The sequence below is a fragment of the Hevea brasiliensis genome, chromosome 17, assembly GCF_030052815.1.
Source record: "Hevea brasiliensis isolate MT/VB/25A 57/8 chromosome 17, ASM3005281v1, whole genome shotgun sequence".
In the NCBI taxonomy this organism is placed as follows: domain Eukaryota; kingdom Viridiplantae; phylum Streptophyta; class Magnoliopsida; order Malpighiales; family Euphorbiaceae; genus Hevea; species Hevea brasiliensis.
Window position 1 is genome coordinate 55212048 of NC_079509.1, and position 19513 is coordinate 55231560.

Below are 19513 nucleotides of genomic sequence, written 5' to 3' on the forward strand. Positions count from 1 at the left end.
TCTTATTTCTTAATAATTTTGTGTGAATCTGGTGTCTAAAATTAAATTCAGAATGTTGTGAATATTTTCCAATTGGTTTTGCATTCATATCTATTGTGATTAATAAGTTATCAATTTTACAAAAAAGTAGTACGATTTTGTCACTTATAAAAGTTACAATTTATATAGACCATTCGGCTAGGGTTTTGTTTGATTTATAAATTTTATGATCATGTATGATGTGTTCGCTGTCTTCTTTAATTTTTTTCATGATTTTTAGGCATGTCTAATTATTTTTCAAAAATTGGATTTCTTGCTACTGTCAATCTGCCAGAATTTGAAAATTGTATGTTTATGCATGTTGTATTTTCTTGAGTTTCAATTGATATTTGATATATTTTTCTGTGTTTTTTTTTATTTCTCTGTGTGATGAAGTTTTTGGATCATGTTAGAAGATTTAGACCATTAGGTAGTTGTAACTGATTGGGAATTTTAACCCCTTTAAGAGACTAGAGTTAGAATTCAATGTGAATTGTTATTTGTATTTTCTTATTTTCTTTATTTTCTTTAGTTTCTTTATTTTTTTTATTACAAACAAAATTGATAAGTTGCTCTAAGGTAAGTACCAAAGAATGTCCTTTTTTAAGGGTAGCTTGCCCCAATGACAACTGTAATTACTAACAAGTAATCATAAATTCCTAAAATAATTGTTGGCATAAAAATGTAGTAATAATATGATTCTTATTTAGTAAATTAAAATTAACTTTGTTTTTAATTTAACTTACTTTTGCATGTAATTAATTTAATAAATACTTGATAAATTAAAATTAATCTTATTTGTAAATTAAACTAACTTTGGCATATAAAATAAATATAATTTGATATTTGGTAATTGTAAAATAAATTTGCATGATAGAAATCTTTATTAGGTTGTGATTATTTGGGCCTTATGTGATATTAGAATAAATTACATATATACATAATTAATTTAGTTTAATTATCCTTAGGGTAATTTGATGAAAAATTAATTAATTAGGTTAAATAGAAACTTATGATTATTTGAAATTGAATTTTGTTTGTAAATTAAATTCTCAATAATAAATTAATTTTAGCCATCTGGTAAATATCATTTAGATAATTAGTAACCCTATAGATAGGAGTTACTTGTGCATGAAAATTATTTATAAATAACAACCCTTTTGTGAATTACTTGCGTGTGTAGGATTAGAATTATTTTTTTAGGATAAAGTTTAATAGATAAATAATAAACAAGATTTCTAGAAACATTAGTAGATGACTGACACTCGAATTAACTAGGTTAAATCAGGAGTAAAGGGTACCTAACACCTTCTTCTTACGTACCTACCATCCCGAACCTAGATATTGGGCTATAGTAATGACGGTTGTGGAAACTCTGCAAGGAGTAAGTTGCCATCAATGACCCTCGAAAGAAACAATGAATATGTCCCAGTTATTACCGGGTGGCGACTCCTATCTATCTGTGCCTTCGTGGCATAAATCCTTAGTATCGTGGTAGTATTATGAGAAGACGATACTTACCAATGGTTCGATTTTATTAGGATTGTATGAAGTGTATGTCTAGGAAATGTTGTCTAAAGAGGTGGTACTTAAGTAAGGCCATTGTAACTCCACCATCTTTCCTGGGCATTACCTGGTGTATTTTATATAATTCTAGTGAATGATATTTCATCTCACCCCCTCCCTCCTCTACAAAGTGCATTCCGTTGAAACAAATTCCTCTGCAAATTACCAAGCACGTCATTTTTTTAAACAATCTTGTGGAATTTTTCCATTTTGTCTCAATGTCTTTTTGGTGGCGATAGGATAGAAGCAGAATGCCCATTGCTTTTTTGCTTGTGATGAATTTTAAAGTATAATTCTACAAGTTTTGTGTGAATAAGGGTCAAGGCTTTAGTTAGGCTATCGGTTTCTGAGAGAGTGGGGAACTCTGGTCGAACAGAGACCTGATGGGTAGAATCTATTTGAGATGCAAAGTGATTAAGTCGAGTTAGACAAGAGCTTTGTCTTAATTCATAAGCCAGTTAAACAAAATTATAAGCTCTAAACATAAGTTTATAATATTTTTAAGTCTATAAATTTATATATATATATATATATTAAGGAGATTGACCTTTTATTTTAGTGCTTATAAAATTTTATAATATTTTTTAGCAAAATCAAAATTTAATTGATAAATATCTATTGATGTTACAATATCTAGTAATAAAATTTTATTAATCAATTATTAGTGTATTTTCATATTTGGATTAATTAGTTCGATTATACTGAATTTTAAACAATATAAAAAGATAAGAATTAGAGATGAATACGAATTTAGACAATTAAAAATTATTTAGATAGAAATTTCATATTTATATGAGTGTTCAACCAATAATAATAATATATTTGTTAAAAAAATAATAAGAATTTAGATAAATCTCTAATTTATATATGAAAAAAAATTAACCAATAATAGATTAAACCTTTCAATTATATAGGCTAAATTTTTTCGTAGGAGGGTGGCTTTAAAAAATAATGTATCCCCATTTTTTTTAATTTTTTATTTAATATTATCAACGATCTATCCTATCACTATATATATATATTAAAATCAAAGCACACAAACAAGCTTACAAAATCTTATCATATGTTTAAGAAAATAACTTAAAGTTTTGATATTTGTTATTTTCTTATTATAGTTATCATTGACATATTATCCCATTTAGTAAAAAATGTCATCTATTTAAACTGATTTTATTTAAAAATATAAAATATTTAGAATTTAAATAGTAAAAAATATTTTAATTTTCATTTTAATTAACTTTTTATTTTTTCAATTATTAATTATAAAAAATATTTAAAATTTAAAATATAAAAAATATTTATTGAAAAAAGTGATTAGATGATTTATTAATCTAATCATTCAAAAATATCTTATTCTAATTATTAGTTATATAAAATATTTAAATCTAATATATATATATATATATATATATATATATATATATATATATATATATCATTTAATTTAAAATTTATTTTAATATTTTTATATTTAAAGTTTAAGAATCTTAATAATAATAAAATAAATATAAAAATTACCATATGATATTTGTGTTTTTTCCTTCAATTTTATTTGTACTTTTATTGGTATATGACAATTAATTTAAATGATAGTATAATATAATCTACTAATCAACTTATTTTAAATTTTAGATTAAATGATACATTATCAAGATAAAATTATATCCACTAATATTAAAAAATTTATATATTAATACTTGAAATAAAATTAATTTTTTATTTAAATATTTTTGAATTTCAATTATTAAAATCTTATTATATACTAAAAAGGTAATTATTAAAAAAATAATATTTTTTAATTTAATTTTTTATTAGATTAGAAAAGGGTGAATTATTTTTTAAAAATTATATTAATATGTATTAAATAATGGTATTGAAATTTTAATTAAATATTTTCTTGATACTTATTTTTTCAAATTAATATTATTATTAGAATTCTTAAATAATATTATTACAGTAAAATAATAAATAAAGAAACAAATGTTTAAATCTGACTATGAATAAATAGGAATCCTATTTCCTTTGGAAATCCTATTTCGTTGGATAACTAGAACTATAAATAAATCCTATTTATCATATAAAAAATTAAAAAAAAAATACTTATAGGATTTGAATTATTGGAAAAGAGTGAGGATAACTAAATCCTTTTCGGATAAGGATTTTGGAAGGTAAGTCCTATAAAAGGACAATTGGGTAGCAAGTCTATAGGTTGGATTCCTTGAATCTTAAAACAATCGATTCTTCCATTATTTGCTGTAGCAGCAGCCGAATTGAGCCAGAAAATTTCCCTGCCTGACGAAATTTTGGAGCTGTGTTTCCGGAAATCTCCACAAATTTCATTCATCAAAAGGTAAAATTTAATTTCTATGTGAATATCCATAAAGTTTTTAGATTATGAAAAACAATTCCTCTCATTCTTAAATAAATATAAATATTTTAGAAAGTGTTTCCCTTAGTTAAAGTGCTTATAATATTCTAATTTTAATATTTTTTTTAATTATATGTAGTTTTCATTTTACTGATTTAAAATCAGCAATAAATAAATAAATAAATAAATAAATAAATAAATATATATATATATATATATATATATATATATATATATATATATATATATATATATATATATATATATATATATAAGTACTCTTGAAATAATTATTGTATATAAAATCATAATAAAACTATTGAAGCATCAAAGATATAAATTTTTTTTTGTTTTATTTATGCGCTTCTGATTAACTTAATTGTTTTATTTAAATTCATTTTATGTGAAATTAATTAATAATGCTTGATAGTTTATTTTTATTTTTATAATATCTTGTTTTAGTTTTCTGTCTGTCAAAGAAGCTTTCATCTTCTCATCAGAGCCCTACTATGGAGGAGGACCAACATATGTGGGAGCAAGTTGCAGTAACAAACCCTGACAATAACGCTACTTATCTAAACCCCATGTATACTTCTTCTTCTTATGGCTATGCTATAGATGCTACTTCAAACAATGGCGGCGGCAGCTGCAGCAGCAGCAACAATACTGATGCTTCTCTTGTTCCGGTGGTTAGCCAGGGCAATGAAATTGTTACTGCTTATCATCATGGGGCTTCAGATTATGAAGAAGATGCTTATTTGGATTCATTCCCCGCTGGATATAGGTTTAAACCCTACGATGAAGAGCTTGTTGTTCATTACCTGAAAAAAAAGATTATGAATGAGCCTTTGCCACCTAACAGGATCAAGGAGGTTGAGTTGTACAAGTATAATCCTGAGACTCTTGCAGGTATTCTGTGAAATTTTTTTTCTAGGGTTCTTTTCCTTGAATATTTTCATTGATGATCTCAAGATAGAGACTTGAGTTAAATGAGATACTTAAGATATTATAAATATATTATTTATTAATTGACTTCTTTCGGATTTATGATGAAATTTTACTTTGATATTTAATTGCTTTTGAATTCAGAAAATTTTTTAAAAGAAATAAACAGAGTTAAAAGATTTTTTGAAATTGTTATTTATTTTGTCAAAAGAAATGATGTTGTTACTAATTTGCAGCAAACTACAAATCAAATGGGGAGAACGAATGGTACTTCTTCACACCAAGAGATCGTAAGCACCCAAATGGAGGGCGACCCAGTCGAGCTGCTGGAAATGGATATTGGAGGGCTACTGGAGCCGATAAACCTATTAATTTTCAAGGTTGTAAAGTTGGGTTCAGGAAGGCATTGGTATTCTACCAAGGAAAACCTCCAAATAGTGATAAAACTGATTGGATTATGCATGAATACACAGTAAATGAACCTCCTAAGAGAAAAAGAGGAGGAAACGATATGAAGGTACGTTTATTTCTCTTTTCTTTAATGTTATTGGCTTACTGTACGAATAATGATACATTAACCTAGTTTCTTGTGGCAGCTTGATGATTGGGTCTTATGTAGGATTTATAAGAAGCTTGACAGATCTTTCAGAGCTTCAACTCGACCACGAGTTCAAGTTGTCCAAGATTACCAACCATCAGAAAATGGAATGCTGCAGCCTGAAGAATCCAAACAAATTCCAATGCCTACCATGGCAGGGAATTATAGCCAAGGGAATGAGATGGTATATCTCAATGCAAATGCTGCTTATGCTCCTGCTTATCATTTGAATGGAATTGGGACAGTTATTACTGAATCTTCTGACGCTAGTCAATTCGAGTTACCTTACTGTGGGAATGCTGTTCATCCATTGATGGGAACTGCAGGAGCATCATCACCATCTTCTTCATATATGCCGAGTTATATTAGCGATGAGCATCCTATAAATGAATATCTTCATTATCCGGAGGAATTTTTTGCTGCACAAAGGATGGATAATATTCTTTTGTCTCCGCTTAAGAACTTTAGTCCCTTTCCCTATGAAGAACTTGATGATAGTAATAACTAGTAAGGATGTTGAGGCTGATAACTGACCTTTCTTTTCAAGTCCTGGTAGCTGGTTAGCTAACATTTACATTGTACCTTTAATTTCCAAGGTTATGTTGTATCAACTTACTGTTTTAGGATGATTGCTAAATTTTAAGCTTAATTTTCTTATCAGTTATTATTATTATTTTTCATATTAACATGTGGGAATTTTTTTATCTGAATAAATTGCCACAGAAAATAAATAATAAGGTCCTCCAAATCATGTCTAATTGCATTTACATGTGAACAGTGGGATCCATGATGAAAAGTGGAAATTTATAAGTTAATGAAAATATGGTTAAATCTCTATTGCTACTTCTGCAGAATTCCAGTACATGAAAAACCAAACAGAATTTATCAAACGATTCAAGTAAAACAATCTCACTCCCAAACCCACATGGCAAATACATGAACACCATCTCTTTATTTTTGTAAATTAAAATATAACAAATTCCAGCAAATCCTGTGATTCTAAAATAAAGCCAAAAATATCCATTCAGAAAAGTGAGGATTGAACTAGCTTTAATATTAAGATTCAAGTAGTTTCCAAGAGAGTAAGATCCAACTTCAAATCATAACTACATTCTTGTAAAGAAAGCAGGTTCACTAAAAAAAGAAAAGCAGGAAAGTTGTAATAGTAAATTTCAAGTTTAATGACAATGGCAGGCACCATTCTTTTTATTCACATCACAAAGCAGAACATAGACTCGCTTCTTGCTCAAACCCAAGGCTAAGACAAGATATAATGCCAAATGTTAAACTGGATCAACACCTAAACAAAACCAAAAGAAATTCTAATCAGACATAAGCGCATGCATTGCATGTAATAATAAGAAACAGAGTGAAATTCGAAGATGATAGCAACGAAAATAGAAGGAAAGAAACAAGGATAGTACTCAGCTGAGTACTGACCAAACTTCAAAGATAAAGATATTACTGTGTTTGACAGAGTAGAGAAGGAAGGAAACAAGAAGAGAAAAAGGAGAAAATTACCTATGAAGTGATTAGCTTATATCAGGTGTCTGGAGTGGAGCGTCGTCCACGGGGAGTCGAGATTGTGAGATTGTAGATAAGACAGGCCTGATTAGATGAAATCGAAATTATCGAGTTGATTTGGATTGAATCGGTTGGTTTGATTGGCAAAGCAATGATAAATCTCACATAAACAGATAAATCTTAAATTTATAAAAATGAATAAAAATTAACCAATGATAGATTAGATTTTTCGATTCAAATTATTTCGCAGCAGGTTGGCTTAAGAAAACGACGTATTCCTATTTTTTCTAATTTTTTTATTTTAAATATTATGAACGATCTATCCCTATTTTATTCTATGAGACTTTCAACTCTTGTCTGTCAAAGAAGCTTTCATCTTCTCATCAGAGTCCTACTATGGAGGAGGACCAACGTAAGCGGAAGGTTGCTGTAACAAACCCTAAAAAATTATGATCATCACCATCATTATGGGGCTTCAGATTATGAAGACGATGCTTATTTGGATTCATTCCCTGCTGGATATAGGTTCAAACCCTACGATGAAGAGCTTGTTATTCATTACCTTAAAAAAAAGATTATGAATGAGCCTTTGCCACCTAACTGGATCAAGGAGGTTGAGTTGTACAAGTATAATCCTGAGACTCTTGCAGGTATTTTGTGGGATTTTTTTTAAGGTGTATGTTTTGGCTTCTTTTCCTTGAATATTTTCTTTGATGATCATAAATATATTAGTTTATTGTATTGATCTCAAGATAGAGACTTGAGTTTAAAGTGAGATACACTCTTGGGGAAAAATAATATGGAAACATTCTGCAAAGATTAATTCTTTATTAATTGATTTCTTTCGGATTTACTATGAAATTTTACTTTGATATTTAATTGCTTTTGACTTCAGAAAATTTTTCAAAAGATAAAAAAAGGGAAGTTAAAGATTGAACCCCTAATTAAATCGACACTCAAATAATCCTTTTTATTGATGAATTTTGTTTTTATGATTAAATTTGACAACTTTTTTCTTTTTTCTTCTTTTTATAAACGTAAATTTGAAACTTTTCAAAAAGAAAAAAACGTTTTCTTTATTTAGATATGTGAATTTTAGTTATTTTTCACTATAATTTCTCTCCCTTTTCATTTTCAAAAGGAGTTTTTGATTGTTTATTGTTCTGAATGAGATTAGAAAAAAAAATTAAAAAAAAAAAATTCTTGTTTTGATATAAAATTGAAGAAAATCAGTAAAACAAATCCACAATGTTTGTATCATTCAATATATTAAATCCACAATCTAAAAATATTTTTTAATTGCAAAAATAAATAATTACATGGATTTGGATTGACTCATTATAAATGATCGGATCCATATGCTTGTGTTAATAAGTAGTAATCTCGATATCAATCCTTTCTTTTTTTGGAATTGTTATTTATTTTGTCGAAGGAAATGATGTTCTTGCTAATTTGCAGCAAACTACAAATCAAATGGAGAGAAAGAATGGTAGTTCTTCACACCAAGAGATCGCAAGTATCCAAACGGAGAGCGACCCAATCGAGCTGCTGGAAAAGGATATTGGAAGGCTACTGGAGCTGACAAACCCGTTAATTTTCAAGGTCGTAAAGTTGGATTCAGGAAGGCATTGGTATTCTACGAAGGAAAACCTCCAAATGGTGATAAAACTGATTGGATTATGCATGAATATAGAGTAAATGAGCCTCCTAAGAGAAAAAGAGGAGGAAACGATATGAAGGTACGTTTATTTCTCTTTTCTTTAATGTTATTGGCATGCTGTACGAATAATGATACATTAACCTAGTTTCTTGTGGCAGCTTGAGGATTGGGTCTTATGTAGGATTTATAAGAAGCTTGACAGATCTTTCAGAGCTCCAACTCGACCACGAGTTCAAGCTGTCCAAGATCACCAACCACCGGAAAATGGAATGCTGCTGCCTGAAGAATCCAAACAAATTCCAATGACTACCATGGCAGGGAATTATAGCCAAGGGATTGAGATGGGATATCTCAATGCAAATGCTGCTTATGCTCCTGCTTATCATCTGAATCGAATTGGGACATTTATTACTGAATCTTTTGAAACTAGTCAATTCGAGTTACCTTACTGTGGGAATGCTGTTCATCCATTGATGGGAACTGCAGGAGCATCATCACCATCTTCTTCATCAAAATTCTTGTATATGCAGAGTTATTTTAGCGATGAGCATCCTATAAATGAACATCTTCATCATCCGGAGGAATTTTTGGCTGCGCAAAAGATGGATAATATTCTCTTGCCTTCGCTTAAGAACTTTAGTCCCTTGCCTTGTGAAGAACATGATGATAGTAATAACTAGTAAGGATGCAAAAGGCTGCCACTGCAATATCAGTCTCCGAGGTTATGCAGAATCCAAAGATAATTGAGCTATCGACTGACATTTCTTTAAGTCATGGTCGCTAGTTAGCTATTATTTACATTTTAGCTTATTTAGATGTTTAATTAATTTCTTAGGTTATGTTTTAGCTACTTATTGTTTTAGGATTATTGCTGAATTTTTAAGTTTATTATTATTATTATTATTATCTGAAAATCTACTGATCAATTTAGTAAGTTTCCACATGCGGATGTAATTAAGTTTCCCAATTGATAACATTGTTGAGAAAACCACTAATTCTTCCTTAGATGCAAAGAAAGGATTTTTATTTACTAAAATTTGAAATAAGGGTTTAAATTTAATTTTATTATAAATTATGAATTTCGAATAAGTTTTTTAAATTAAATTTAAAATAATATTATTTTATAAATTATTTTAAATTCATACTTAAATAAGATTCTTCCATATTTATTTGGTTAATATATATTCATGACTATAATCAGTTGAGTAAAACATATATTTTTATCAAATTCAAATTTTATATTTTAAATTTCTCAATTTAAGCTTAAATAAGATTAAAAAAAAAATAACTAAAGTAAGAGATAAATATAACAAGAAGATAGCCAAAATTTAAACTAATGCTAGCCATTATCTTTAATATATATTATCTTTCAGTTTTGGCTTAATCATTAATTTTTTGCTTTCTAAATGGGAGAATATTAGAACTTTTATAAAACATTTACAAGGTACCATTAATTGTTGGCATTTTTTTTGTTTAACTGTAAGAAATGAAGGCTCTATTGGTATGATAGTTATAGTCTTCTTAAAATCGAGATTCAAGATCACAGGTTGATGTCATCAATTTAACCCAATCCCATAGAAAGGTACTTACCATTGAATCTAAGATAGCACTCAATGAGACGAACAAACAACCCACAATTTAAATTAATGCTAGTCATTATCTTTAATATATGTTACCTTTCAATTTTGGCTTAATCATAAATTTATTGTTTTCTAAAAGGGAGAATATTAAAATTTTTGTGCAACAACTCGAAATTTTAAATTATAAATAAAATAAAAGGAAAATATTATATTATTAATATTATGAAATTTATTTGAATTGATTTTAAAATAAAAAAAATAATTAAAAAAATAATAAAAAAAATGAAAAAAAAATATATATATATATATATAAAGATAGTTATATTATATTATATTGTGGGTTATAGTATTTTAATATTAAATATTTTAAAAGTTTAATAATAATAATAATAATAATAATAATAATAATGAAACAAAAACAGCTTTAAAAGCTGTCTGCGCCCCTCCCCCTCTCCCCCCCCCCCCCAACTCTCTCTCTCTCTTTCTTCATTTTTTTTCCTTTTCTATTTTCTAGTTATAACTTTCTCCTTCGATCACCATTTTTAGCGTTCTTGGCATCAAAATGTTTCTCTCTTCATGGGCATCATATAGATACCAAGTTTGCACGGTATTGTTTCCTGATTTGTGCGAATCAAGTTTCAAAAATTTTAGCCTATTTTAACTTCTGGGCTAGATATCTTTCAAACCGTAAATCCTACAAAAAATCTGATACCACTAGCATACTCCACTCGTCGAGGGTTTCGCAAAGACACCAATTTGAAAATTTTCTGACACCAAAATTTCAGCGGGTCCCTTGAACTTCACAGTATTTTTCCGAGCTTGAAATGAGTTTATTTAATTTTCTAACAATTTTATTCTAACCCCTAGAGTTATGGGTTTAGCATAGGTACCTTCGTTTAGTGAAAATTCGACTATCGCCCGGATTTGCAAATTCAAGCCAGGCAGACAGGCTGTCAGAACCGATTCAGAACTGGGCTGGAATTGTGGTCCTCCCCACCATTTGCAGATGCTTAGAACGCGTTCTAAGCGTCAGAATTGACATAGGTAAACCTGAACTTTGAGTTTCTTCAATTTTATTGTGTCGGATTTAGAATAAAATTTTATAAAATATTCGTGGGTAGTTAGAAAATTATAATTCATTCTTTGTTAGCTTAGTATTATTGGTAAAATTATGAGAATCTTAACAAAAGATTGCCTCATGTACCAATGGAATGTGACTTATGTGATCAAATCGAGACTCATAAACATCTTCACCACTTCAGTTATGCTCTCAAATGCTTTCTGGTTCCTTCTTGATGGATATTTGGTCTGATCTAAAATCCTATCTTTCAAATTAAAGGAGCAACACATATTTTTCCATCTTGCTGGTTTTCCTTCTTTGGCATCTGTGGAAGATTGGGAATAGCTACACTTTCAACAAGCAAGAAATTCCTGTCCTTCAAGCTATTTTAGGCTTAATTAAACATTATGAGGATTATATAGCAGCCTAGCTACAATTACAAGCAATTCAGGTTAACTCCATTAGCCATTCAATCCATCAATTTCTAAGGAATTGGTGCCTCCGCATATTAGCATGGTGAAAGTGAATTTTGATTCTTCGGTCAATAAGCATAAAAATGAAGGAGAATTAGCAACAATAGCTAGGAATCACTAGAGTCTTTTCGCATGGTTGGTTCTGTAAAATCCAAAAGGCCATTTCTGACCCACTGATCCTTGAATGCTTGTTGTACTCATTTTATATAGGCATTTTAGGGTAGTTTTGTATCCATTTTGCCCTTATATTTTTGTATATTTTATGTTTTTAGCTTTATTTTAGCTTATTTGTTAACTTTAAATACTTTATATTTGATTTTTATAATTTTTTTGTTTTTGATAGGATTTTGTGGCAAATCGAAGATCAATGAGTGCAATAGGAAGTGATTTGAAAAGATTTGGAGTTCTTTAAGCATGGAGGAAAGTTAAAGAAATCAAGCCTTGAAAGAGCAAACCAGCCGAAATTTGCTTGAGACTTTGCTTAAGATCATGCTTAAGGTAAAGCGGTAGTGCTTAAGGTGCAGCACAAGTCAAGCATGAGCAGAAAAGTCTATTTTACTCTAAGTCTGCCGAGATTTGTTGAAAGTCTGCTTAACCTTAAGCAGACATTGCGACCAGAAGCTGAAATCTACTAAAAAGCTGCTTAGGGTTAGGCCGAACCCTAAGCATCGCTCGTAACGTGAAAGATGTCTTTGTGACTTGGATAATTTTACACCTCATTTCCTACCCACTCCTTGGCTCCTATTTACTTTTAGGGCAACTTTTTGGGACGATATAAATTTATCATTTCCTTATTTTTGCCACAGGAGGAAAGGAAGGAAAGACAAAAAGGAAAGAAAATTTAATAGAGAGAGAGTGGAGACGCCATTTTCTCTTGGAGGAGGAGCTGCTACATCAGTTTTGGAGCTCCAGAAACCAGAGATTTTGGTTCTTCTACCTGGGTTTTTCTATTTTAGTCCTTTTATCATGTTTTTCTTTACTTTTCCATAAACCTTTCTTGTAAATACCATAATGAGTGAGTAATCTCTTTAGATTTCAGAGTTGAGAAATATGTTTTAGATTAATTTGTGGATTTGGACTGGGTATTTCCTTATTTTACATAAATATGAGTTTTGATTCCTTCCTTGTGAGCTTGATTTACTTGCCTAATGTTGGCACCCATTGGGTATTGTATTAATCTTTGATTGAAGGACCGAAAGGTGAAAGTCATTGATAGATAATCAAGGATTGGAACTTAAAATAACCTAGATTTAGAAATAAACTAGGATTTTAAGAAGAATTAATTATTGGTTACAAAACTTAATGGGTTTTAAAGTAATCAAATAACATACGAAAGTAGGTTTTGTTATTTTAGAACACACTTTGGTTTGCTTGAAAAAGATATCAAAGGAATTTAGAATCAATTTCCTTCAAACTCTATTTTTCCCTAAAAATTGGAATGCCCAAGACAAATCCCAATTAATTTACGCATAAACTCCCAACTCTGGAATCATTTTTAATATAATTAGACTTTCATTTAAATTACCCATTGTTAATTTAGTTTAATTGCAAACTAGATTTAAAATTTATTTGTTGCTCTTTACCCATTTCAATTAGATTAATCAATTTACCTTGCTCATTTACATTTACAATTTGTTCATTAATCATTAGCCCAAATAATCGCTTCATGCATAGTTTGGTACTCAAACTGCAAATCCTCGTGGGAACAATACTTGATTCATCACTTTATTACTTGAGACGACCCGTATACTTGCGGATTCGCCACATCAATGCTTGGCTTGTAAAGAAGCAATTTTGTTAGCCAAAGCTAAGGGTTCCAGAAATATTCAGATAAAAGGTGATTCTCAGATAGTGATCAAAGTGCTACAAGGAGGGATTGTTTTGCTTCAGATCCAAAATATTAATGTTGATTGTCGCAAGGTGTTTTGCGGTCGCCTGGACGAACCCTCACCGAAGTGGGAAAGAGTCAGGAGTCGCCACTTTAATTTTGAGGGAAATTAAAGAAAACCATTTGTGAAAATAAATTAAAATGAAACCACTTTAAAAACAGAGATTCTAGGTTCGGGGTCTGTAAACGGGTGGGGAAGGTGTTAGGTACCCCACCTCGTCCCTCAATGAGGGTAAGCAGATTTAACTTCAAGCTCTTTATAAACTAGAATTGGTTGTTCGAACAGAGGCGTTAATCCTTTTGGTAAAAGGGAATATTTGATTTTTCACCAATTCGGGTTACCCAGACACATAAATAAATGAGTCGATCCTTAGTGAGTTACTGTTGCATATCAGTTTTGTTTAAGGGGGTCATTTTGCATATTTGTTAGAATTCAATTTGAGAATCGGATAAGAACTCTCCTCCGATCTCTTTTAAATATTCATTAAAAAAATTTTAGGTGAGAATCGGATAAGAACTCTCCTCCGATCTCTTTTTAAATATTTGTTAAAATTTTGGATTGAGAATCGGATAAGAACTCTCCTCCGATCTCTTTTTAAATATTCATTAAAATTTTGGATTGAGAATCGGATAAGAACTCTCTTCCGATCTCTTTTAAAATTTTTAAAATTTAGGATTGAGAATCGGATAAGAACTCTCCTCCGATCTCTTTTAAATATTTGTTAAAATTTGGATTGAGAATCGGATAAGAACTCTCCTCCGATCCCTTTTAAATATTTGTTAAAATTTAGGATTGAGAATCGGATAAGAACTCTCTTCCGATCTCTTTTATTTTAATGGGAGTCGGATAAGGACTTTTCCGACCTATCGAAATTTGATTACAGCTACACATCATAAGAGCCTAAGACTAAGAGTTCGGGCATTCAAAGATGCCGGGGATCGGAATAAGGCTTCTTTTAACTCCTTGGTACCTCGTGACTGGACAGAGGATACCGAACTGAATTTTACCGACCTCCTATGTGGTCGCCTAGCCAGTACCTTTTGGTACCCGATCTGTTCCATTTATTTATCTGAGATTTGGTTTTTATTCCGCCTCATGGCGTCTTACCCAATCGTCCCCTGTGTTAGCCTAGTGATTCAACTTTACTACTTTCCTGACTTATTATTCAGACATTCCATTTTTAAAGAAACGCTTTAGATACAGTTACCTACATTATATCCAACTAGAACTCTTGCATTTAGAAGTAACAAAGATTAACAAAAAGAATGGACTGATTAACAAAGAAGTAAACCCGGGAATAACCTTCTACGCGTTTTTAACGCAATATAAACTTGGTGAAAATTACAAACACAAAAATAAAGGAAATACGTAAAATAAAAACGAGCACTTGATAAAGCAGCGATATAAACACTCACCTGTAGGGAGCCGAATCTATTGAACTAACTACGGGATCACAAAACGTAATGGGGTTGCAGGCTGATAACCTGAGGACTAAGGTTCGCCTTGAAATGAAGGATACCTTGCTAAAATGCAGTCCGATCAAAATTATAACCGAGTTTGAATGAAGTTAAGCTTGGACAACGGGAGTGGAAATAAAGATAACAAAGACAGAAAGTGAGAGTGTCACAGGATAATGAACGAACTGAAAATGGAGAGTTTCAGTATTCAAAAATCCCTTTTGCAAGAAAATCCTTCAGAAAACTGGTTTCAAAAGTTTTTCTTATGAAAGCTCAAAAATAGCAGAGTAACGAGCTGAATTAAGTTTTAGAGTCCTTACGCTATATTCACTATTTCGTCCTCCCTTGAGCAGTTTTCATGCAGGTATTTATAGGAACCGGGTGCTCCCCATGAAGGGTCAGGATTTGTTTTGAGGGAGATGGAGGGTCAGGATTTTAAAGGACATGATCTGAGGCTCGGGAATTAAAGAGAAGCAGAATGAACGGCTGAGATTCCTTTCAAAATATTTGTCCTTTCTCTCTTCTAATCTGACGGCCCAAAATTTTCTTGTCAAGGGCGATCCGAGGGCTAGGAGTGAAAGGCGTTGGTCTTGTCGTCTTCTTCTTTGATCCAAGGGCTCCGAGCTCGTCCTTACAAGTCGGATCAATGGTGGAGATTAGGATGTACAGCACTGTCATGACATATTCTGGCACATGTCAGTAATGCGGGCGATTCTGGGGCGTGCGGTAGAGATTTCATCTGTAACGCTTTAACTACCTCGGCTCTGATTATGACGACAGCGGTAGGCATCTTATTCTCTTTGTTTTCCGATCTCTCCTTCTTTCCGGTCTTTCCAACATGATGCTTTTCTGATCTCTCATGCCGGGCTTCCTTTTTTCCGATCTCTCCTACTCTGGTCTCTTCCTTCATCCGGTCTGGTTCAGTCAAAGCATTTATTCCCTCGATTTCTGAGGCATTCGCTTCGTTTTCTGCTCGCAATAAATGCTCGGATTTTCCTATATATATACCTTCAACCGGGAAGCCCCCCCGCATTTGATTTTCTCCTCTTCCTTCTCACAATTCCTGTTCTAACTGCTCCGGCAGTAGTCCTGGCCATGATAGTGGCTTTTGATCTTTTTCCGATTGTTCTTCTTATTCCCCGACTGAAAATTTACGACCCCGGTGATCAGAGAATTATGATAACCTCATTTGATGACAGTGGGAGAACCGGACTAACTTACCGACCCGGATCGAGGACTTCGATCGTGTCGATCTCGAATCGTTCGACCGATATAGTCGGCGAACTGACTTCGGGTGAGAAGACTGCTAATATTTCCCTTACCATTGGTAACTGCGCCTTGAGGTTCATTTGACTTCTCACCACATTGGGTGTCTCGACAGTGGCTTGGTTCCGAGCAATAACATTGATGACGACCTCTCTCATCCTCATGAGAGTCATAGTCCCCCCATCTGAGCTATATATCTGTCCGATGTCGATGGCTGGCCTAACACATCTTTTGACTCAGCCACGAGACTAGGCTTTGACATAGGTCTTTATTAGATGGGATGTACTGCCGATCTCTAGAGATTGCCCAAATGATATAATTTTACTTTCAATGTAATCCGATCTTTAGAGATCGCCCAAATGATGTAGCCCGACCTTTAATGTAATATGATCCCTAGAGATCGCCCAAATGATGTAATTCGAACTTTTCGGAAATAAAATTTTATTTTGACAACTATCATTTTTATAATTGTTGCGTTGACTATTTTCCGATCTCTGATGTGTTTATCCGATCCGGTCCCTAACTGAACAACCCTTAACCGATCCGCCTTAATTCACCGATCTCTAACTAGCCGATGGAATTTATGGAATATTCGTGATACGTGTCAGAACAGCTGGCGAATCCCGCTAACAGATGCACCGCCTAAAACACTGTGAGCATTAAATGCTCAGAGGGGTATAAATAGGGGACTGGTCAGCCAGTTGCTCTTTTAGGTCATTTTCAGCATTCCACGAGCGGTTCTAAAATCCTCTCAATTTTTCAAGTTTTTCCGACACCGATCAAGCTCCGGTAAGGGTTTTGATCCTTTTTTTAGTATAAATTTTCTATTTCCTTTGAAAATGAGCGGCACCAAAGGTCAGAGAGCAGCGAGCCCCCCTTCCATTCAAATCTCGTGGTCGTCTGATGAAGTGGAGGTGGTCGGACTAAGCGTGCGACCTGAACCTCCTAGGGTCTCCGTTCCAGCTCAGGGGCAAACAGCACCATTAAGTCATGTACCTTCTTCAGGGAGGGAAAATCTTCCCATGGACGAGCTGCCATCAATTCTTCAAGAAACCAACCTACAATCGTTCAGCCAAGAATACAACATTCATCCTGATTCATTCGAACTCATTAAGTGTCACGGCGATCTTCGAGCCGATCACTTCTTCGAAGAGAACGACATGATCATGGTATATGAGGAGCAATTAAAATCCGGACTGCGGTTCCCTCTCAATGGCTTCTTCAAGGAAGTCCTAAAATTTCACCAAGTGTACATCGCCCAAGTTCACCCGAACTCGTAGCAGATCCTAGTAGCCTTCCGGGGCCTCTGCAGAGCTAAGGGACTCCGTCCTACAGCTAAGGTATTCGCCAAACTACATAGATTAACTCGTCGAAAGGACGACGAGTATTGGTTCTTCCAGGCGAAGCCACATTGTGGGCTTTTTACCGATCTGCATTCCTCCCTGAAGAATTGGAAGAACCGCTTCTTTATCCTTAGGAGCAAAATTCCGAATGGCTTTGAAGGTTTCCCTCGCAGCTGGCTGCACCAAGGCCCCTTACATCCGAAGCGCCTCATCCTAAATAGGGAAGAAGGCCTGATGGTGATGGAGCTGAAAGATCAGGCGGGCAGAGAGAAGTTCTCTTGTTTAGATGCGGTGACTGCCGAACTGCATCACCGGACAATGGAGTTAATCACTGGCGAAGATCGCGGGCTTCAGCTCTCTGACCTCGGCATCGGTATTTTTCTATATCTCAAATCTTTGGACCTTAGTGATCTCACTGACCTCTTCTTTGCGCAGGTATGGCAAGCGGTGAAGCTTCCAAGGAGAGCCAGAAGTGAAAGAGAGAGGTCTCCCGGAAAGTGCAGGAGATGAAGCGATCCGAGCAGCTCCAGACACCCTGGCATGAAGCTGAGGAAATGCAAGGGGGCTCATCTCAACCTTTGGGGCAGCCGATCCCCGAGGTAGACGTGATCCGATCTCCTCGTCGCCAAGAAGAGCCGCCTCCACCTCCTCCAGTCGCTTCGAGTGCGGAAGGGGGTCCTTCCCAACCTACCTCAAGAACCCTCTCCCGCGGTGCTCAGGTGCTGATCCATTCCCTGGAGAAGAACCGAACTGTTCGGGAGAATCCGGGTTTGGCTAAGGTCCTAGGGGCTTCTATCTGCCTTCGGGAGGATCGGGACAGGCTGTCCTCGAATAATCTTGATGACATCCTGACCCGATCCATGAGCCTGAACGTGGAGTGGTTGGTGAATCAGCACATTGTCCGGGAGAAGGCTCACCGCCTGGGTAAGGAGGTCAAGAAGATGGGTCATGAAGTGGCTTCCCTCCGATCCCAACTCTCATTCGCTCAGAACTACATATCTGAAATTGAGGGGCGGATGAAGTTCTATGAGGACAAGCTGGTCGAGTAAGCTCATGTTCTGGCCGAGCGAGATCATGTTCTTGAGGAAGTTCAGGCGCTCCGGGCCGGTGAAGTTGTTCACCTCACTGAGGAGCTCAAAGCGAAAGAGGAAGAGTGGGTAACAAGGGAGGCCGACGCTTATGTAAATGCTCATAGGGATCTCTTGGCCGAGCTTAAGAAGCGTTATCCCGAGGAGGACTTCTCCTGGATGGTTGACCTGGCTCCCCAAGACAAAGAGGAAAGCGAGGAGGAGGCTGAGGGTGAGAGAGGAAGTGAGCAAAATGTAGATTAGGCTGGGGGTGATCCTCCAGCCGAATGACTTGTACAAATTTGAATATGAAATGAAATTCGCTTTTTGTTCAGTGAATGGATGTGATTGGAAAATCTCTAAATTACTTAAGCACTTGATTGTCTGAGCATATTAAAATAACTAAAAGTGATTATTAATCTAAGTGTAAAAGGTCGGAAAACACAATAAGCATGAGATCGGCAGGGAACCAACGCTAAACGGGACTTGATTAAAATTGGAAATTTGGCTTGAACACTTAAGATCTGGATCATCATTAAACTGGATTGGAACCTTAACTTGATTATTCCTAAACTTTTAAAAGGGAGATCGGCAATAAAATTGGTGACATAAAGATCTAGTGTTGGTTTAATTTCGTTTGTCAAGAGAGATCGGGAATGTAATTGACTAGTCAGGAGATTTGACAATTGGTTTGAGAGG

At 33.6% G+C, this 19513-nt stretch overlaps 1 protein-coding gene and 1 pseudogene across 1 annotated transcript; both read left to right on the top strand.

The window, feature by feature from the left end:
- Positions 1-4449: 4449 nt before the first annotated feature.
- On the top strand, positions 4450-6039 carry LOC110639505 (NAC domain-containing protein 58-like). Its single transcript, XM_058140078.1, has 3 exons — positions 4450-4861; positions 5134-5414; positions 5494-6039. Exons 1-3 carry the CDS (start codon positions 4462-4464, stop codon positions 6001-6003), a joined length of 1191 nt encoding a protein of 396 aa, XP_057996061.1. The 5' UTR covers positions 4450-4461; the 3' UTR covers positions 6004-6039.
- A 1376-nt stretch (positions 6040-7415) lies between these two features.
- The window catches only part of LOC110649014 (uncharacterized), a 30335-nt pseudogene continuing 18237 nt past the window's right edge, over positions 7416-19513 (top strand).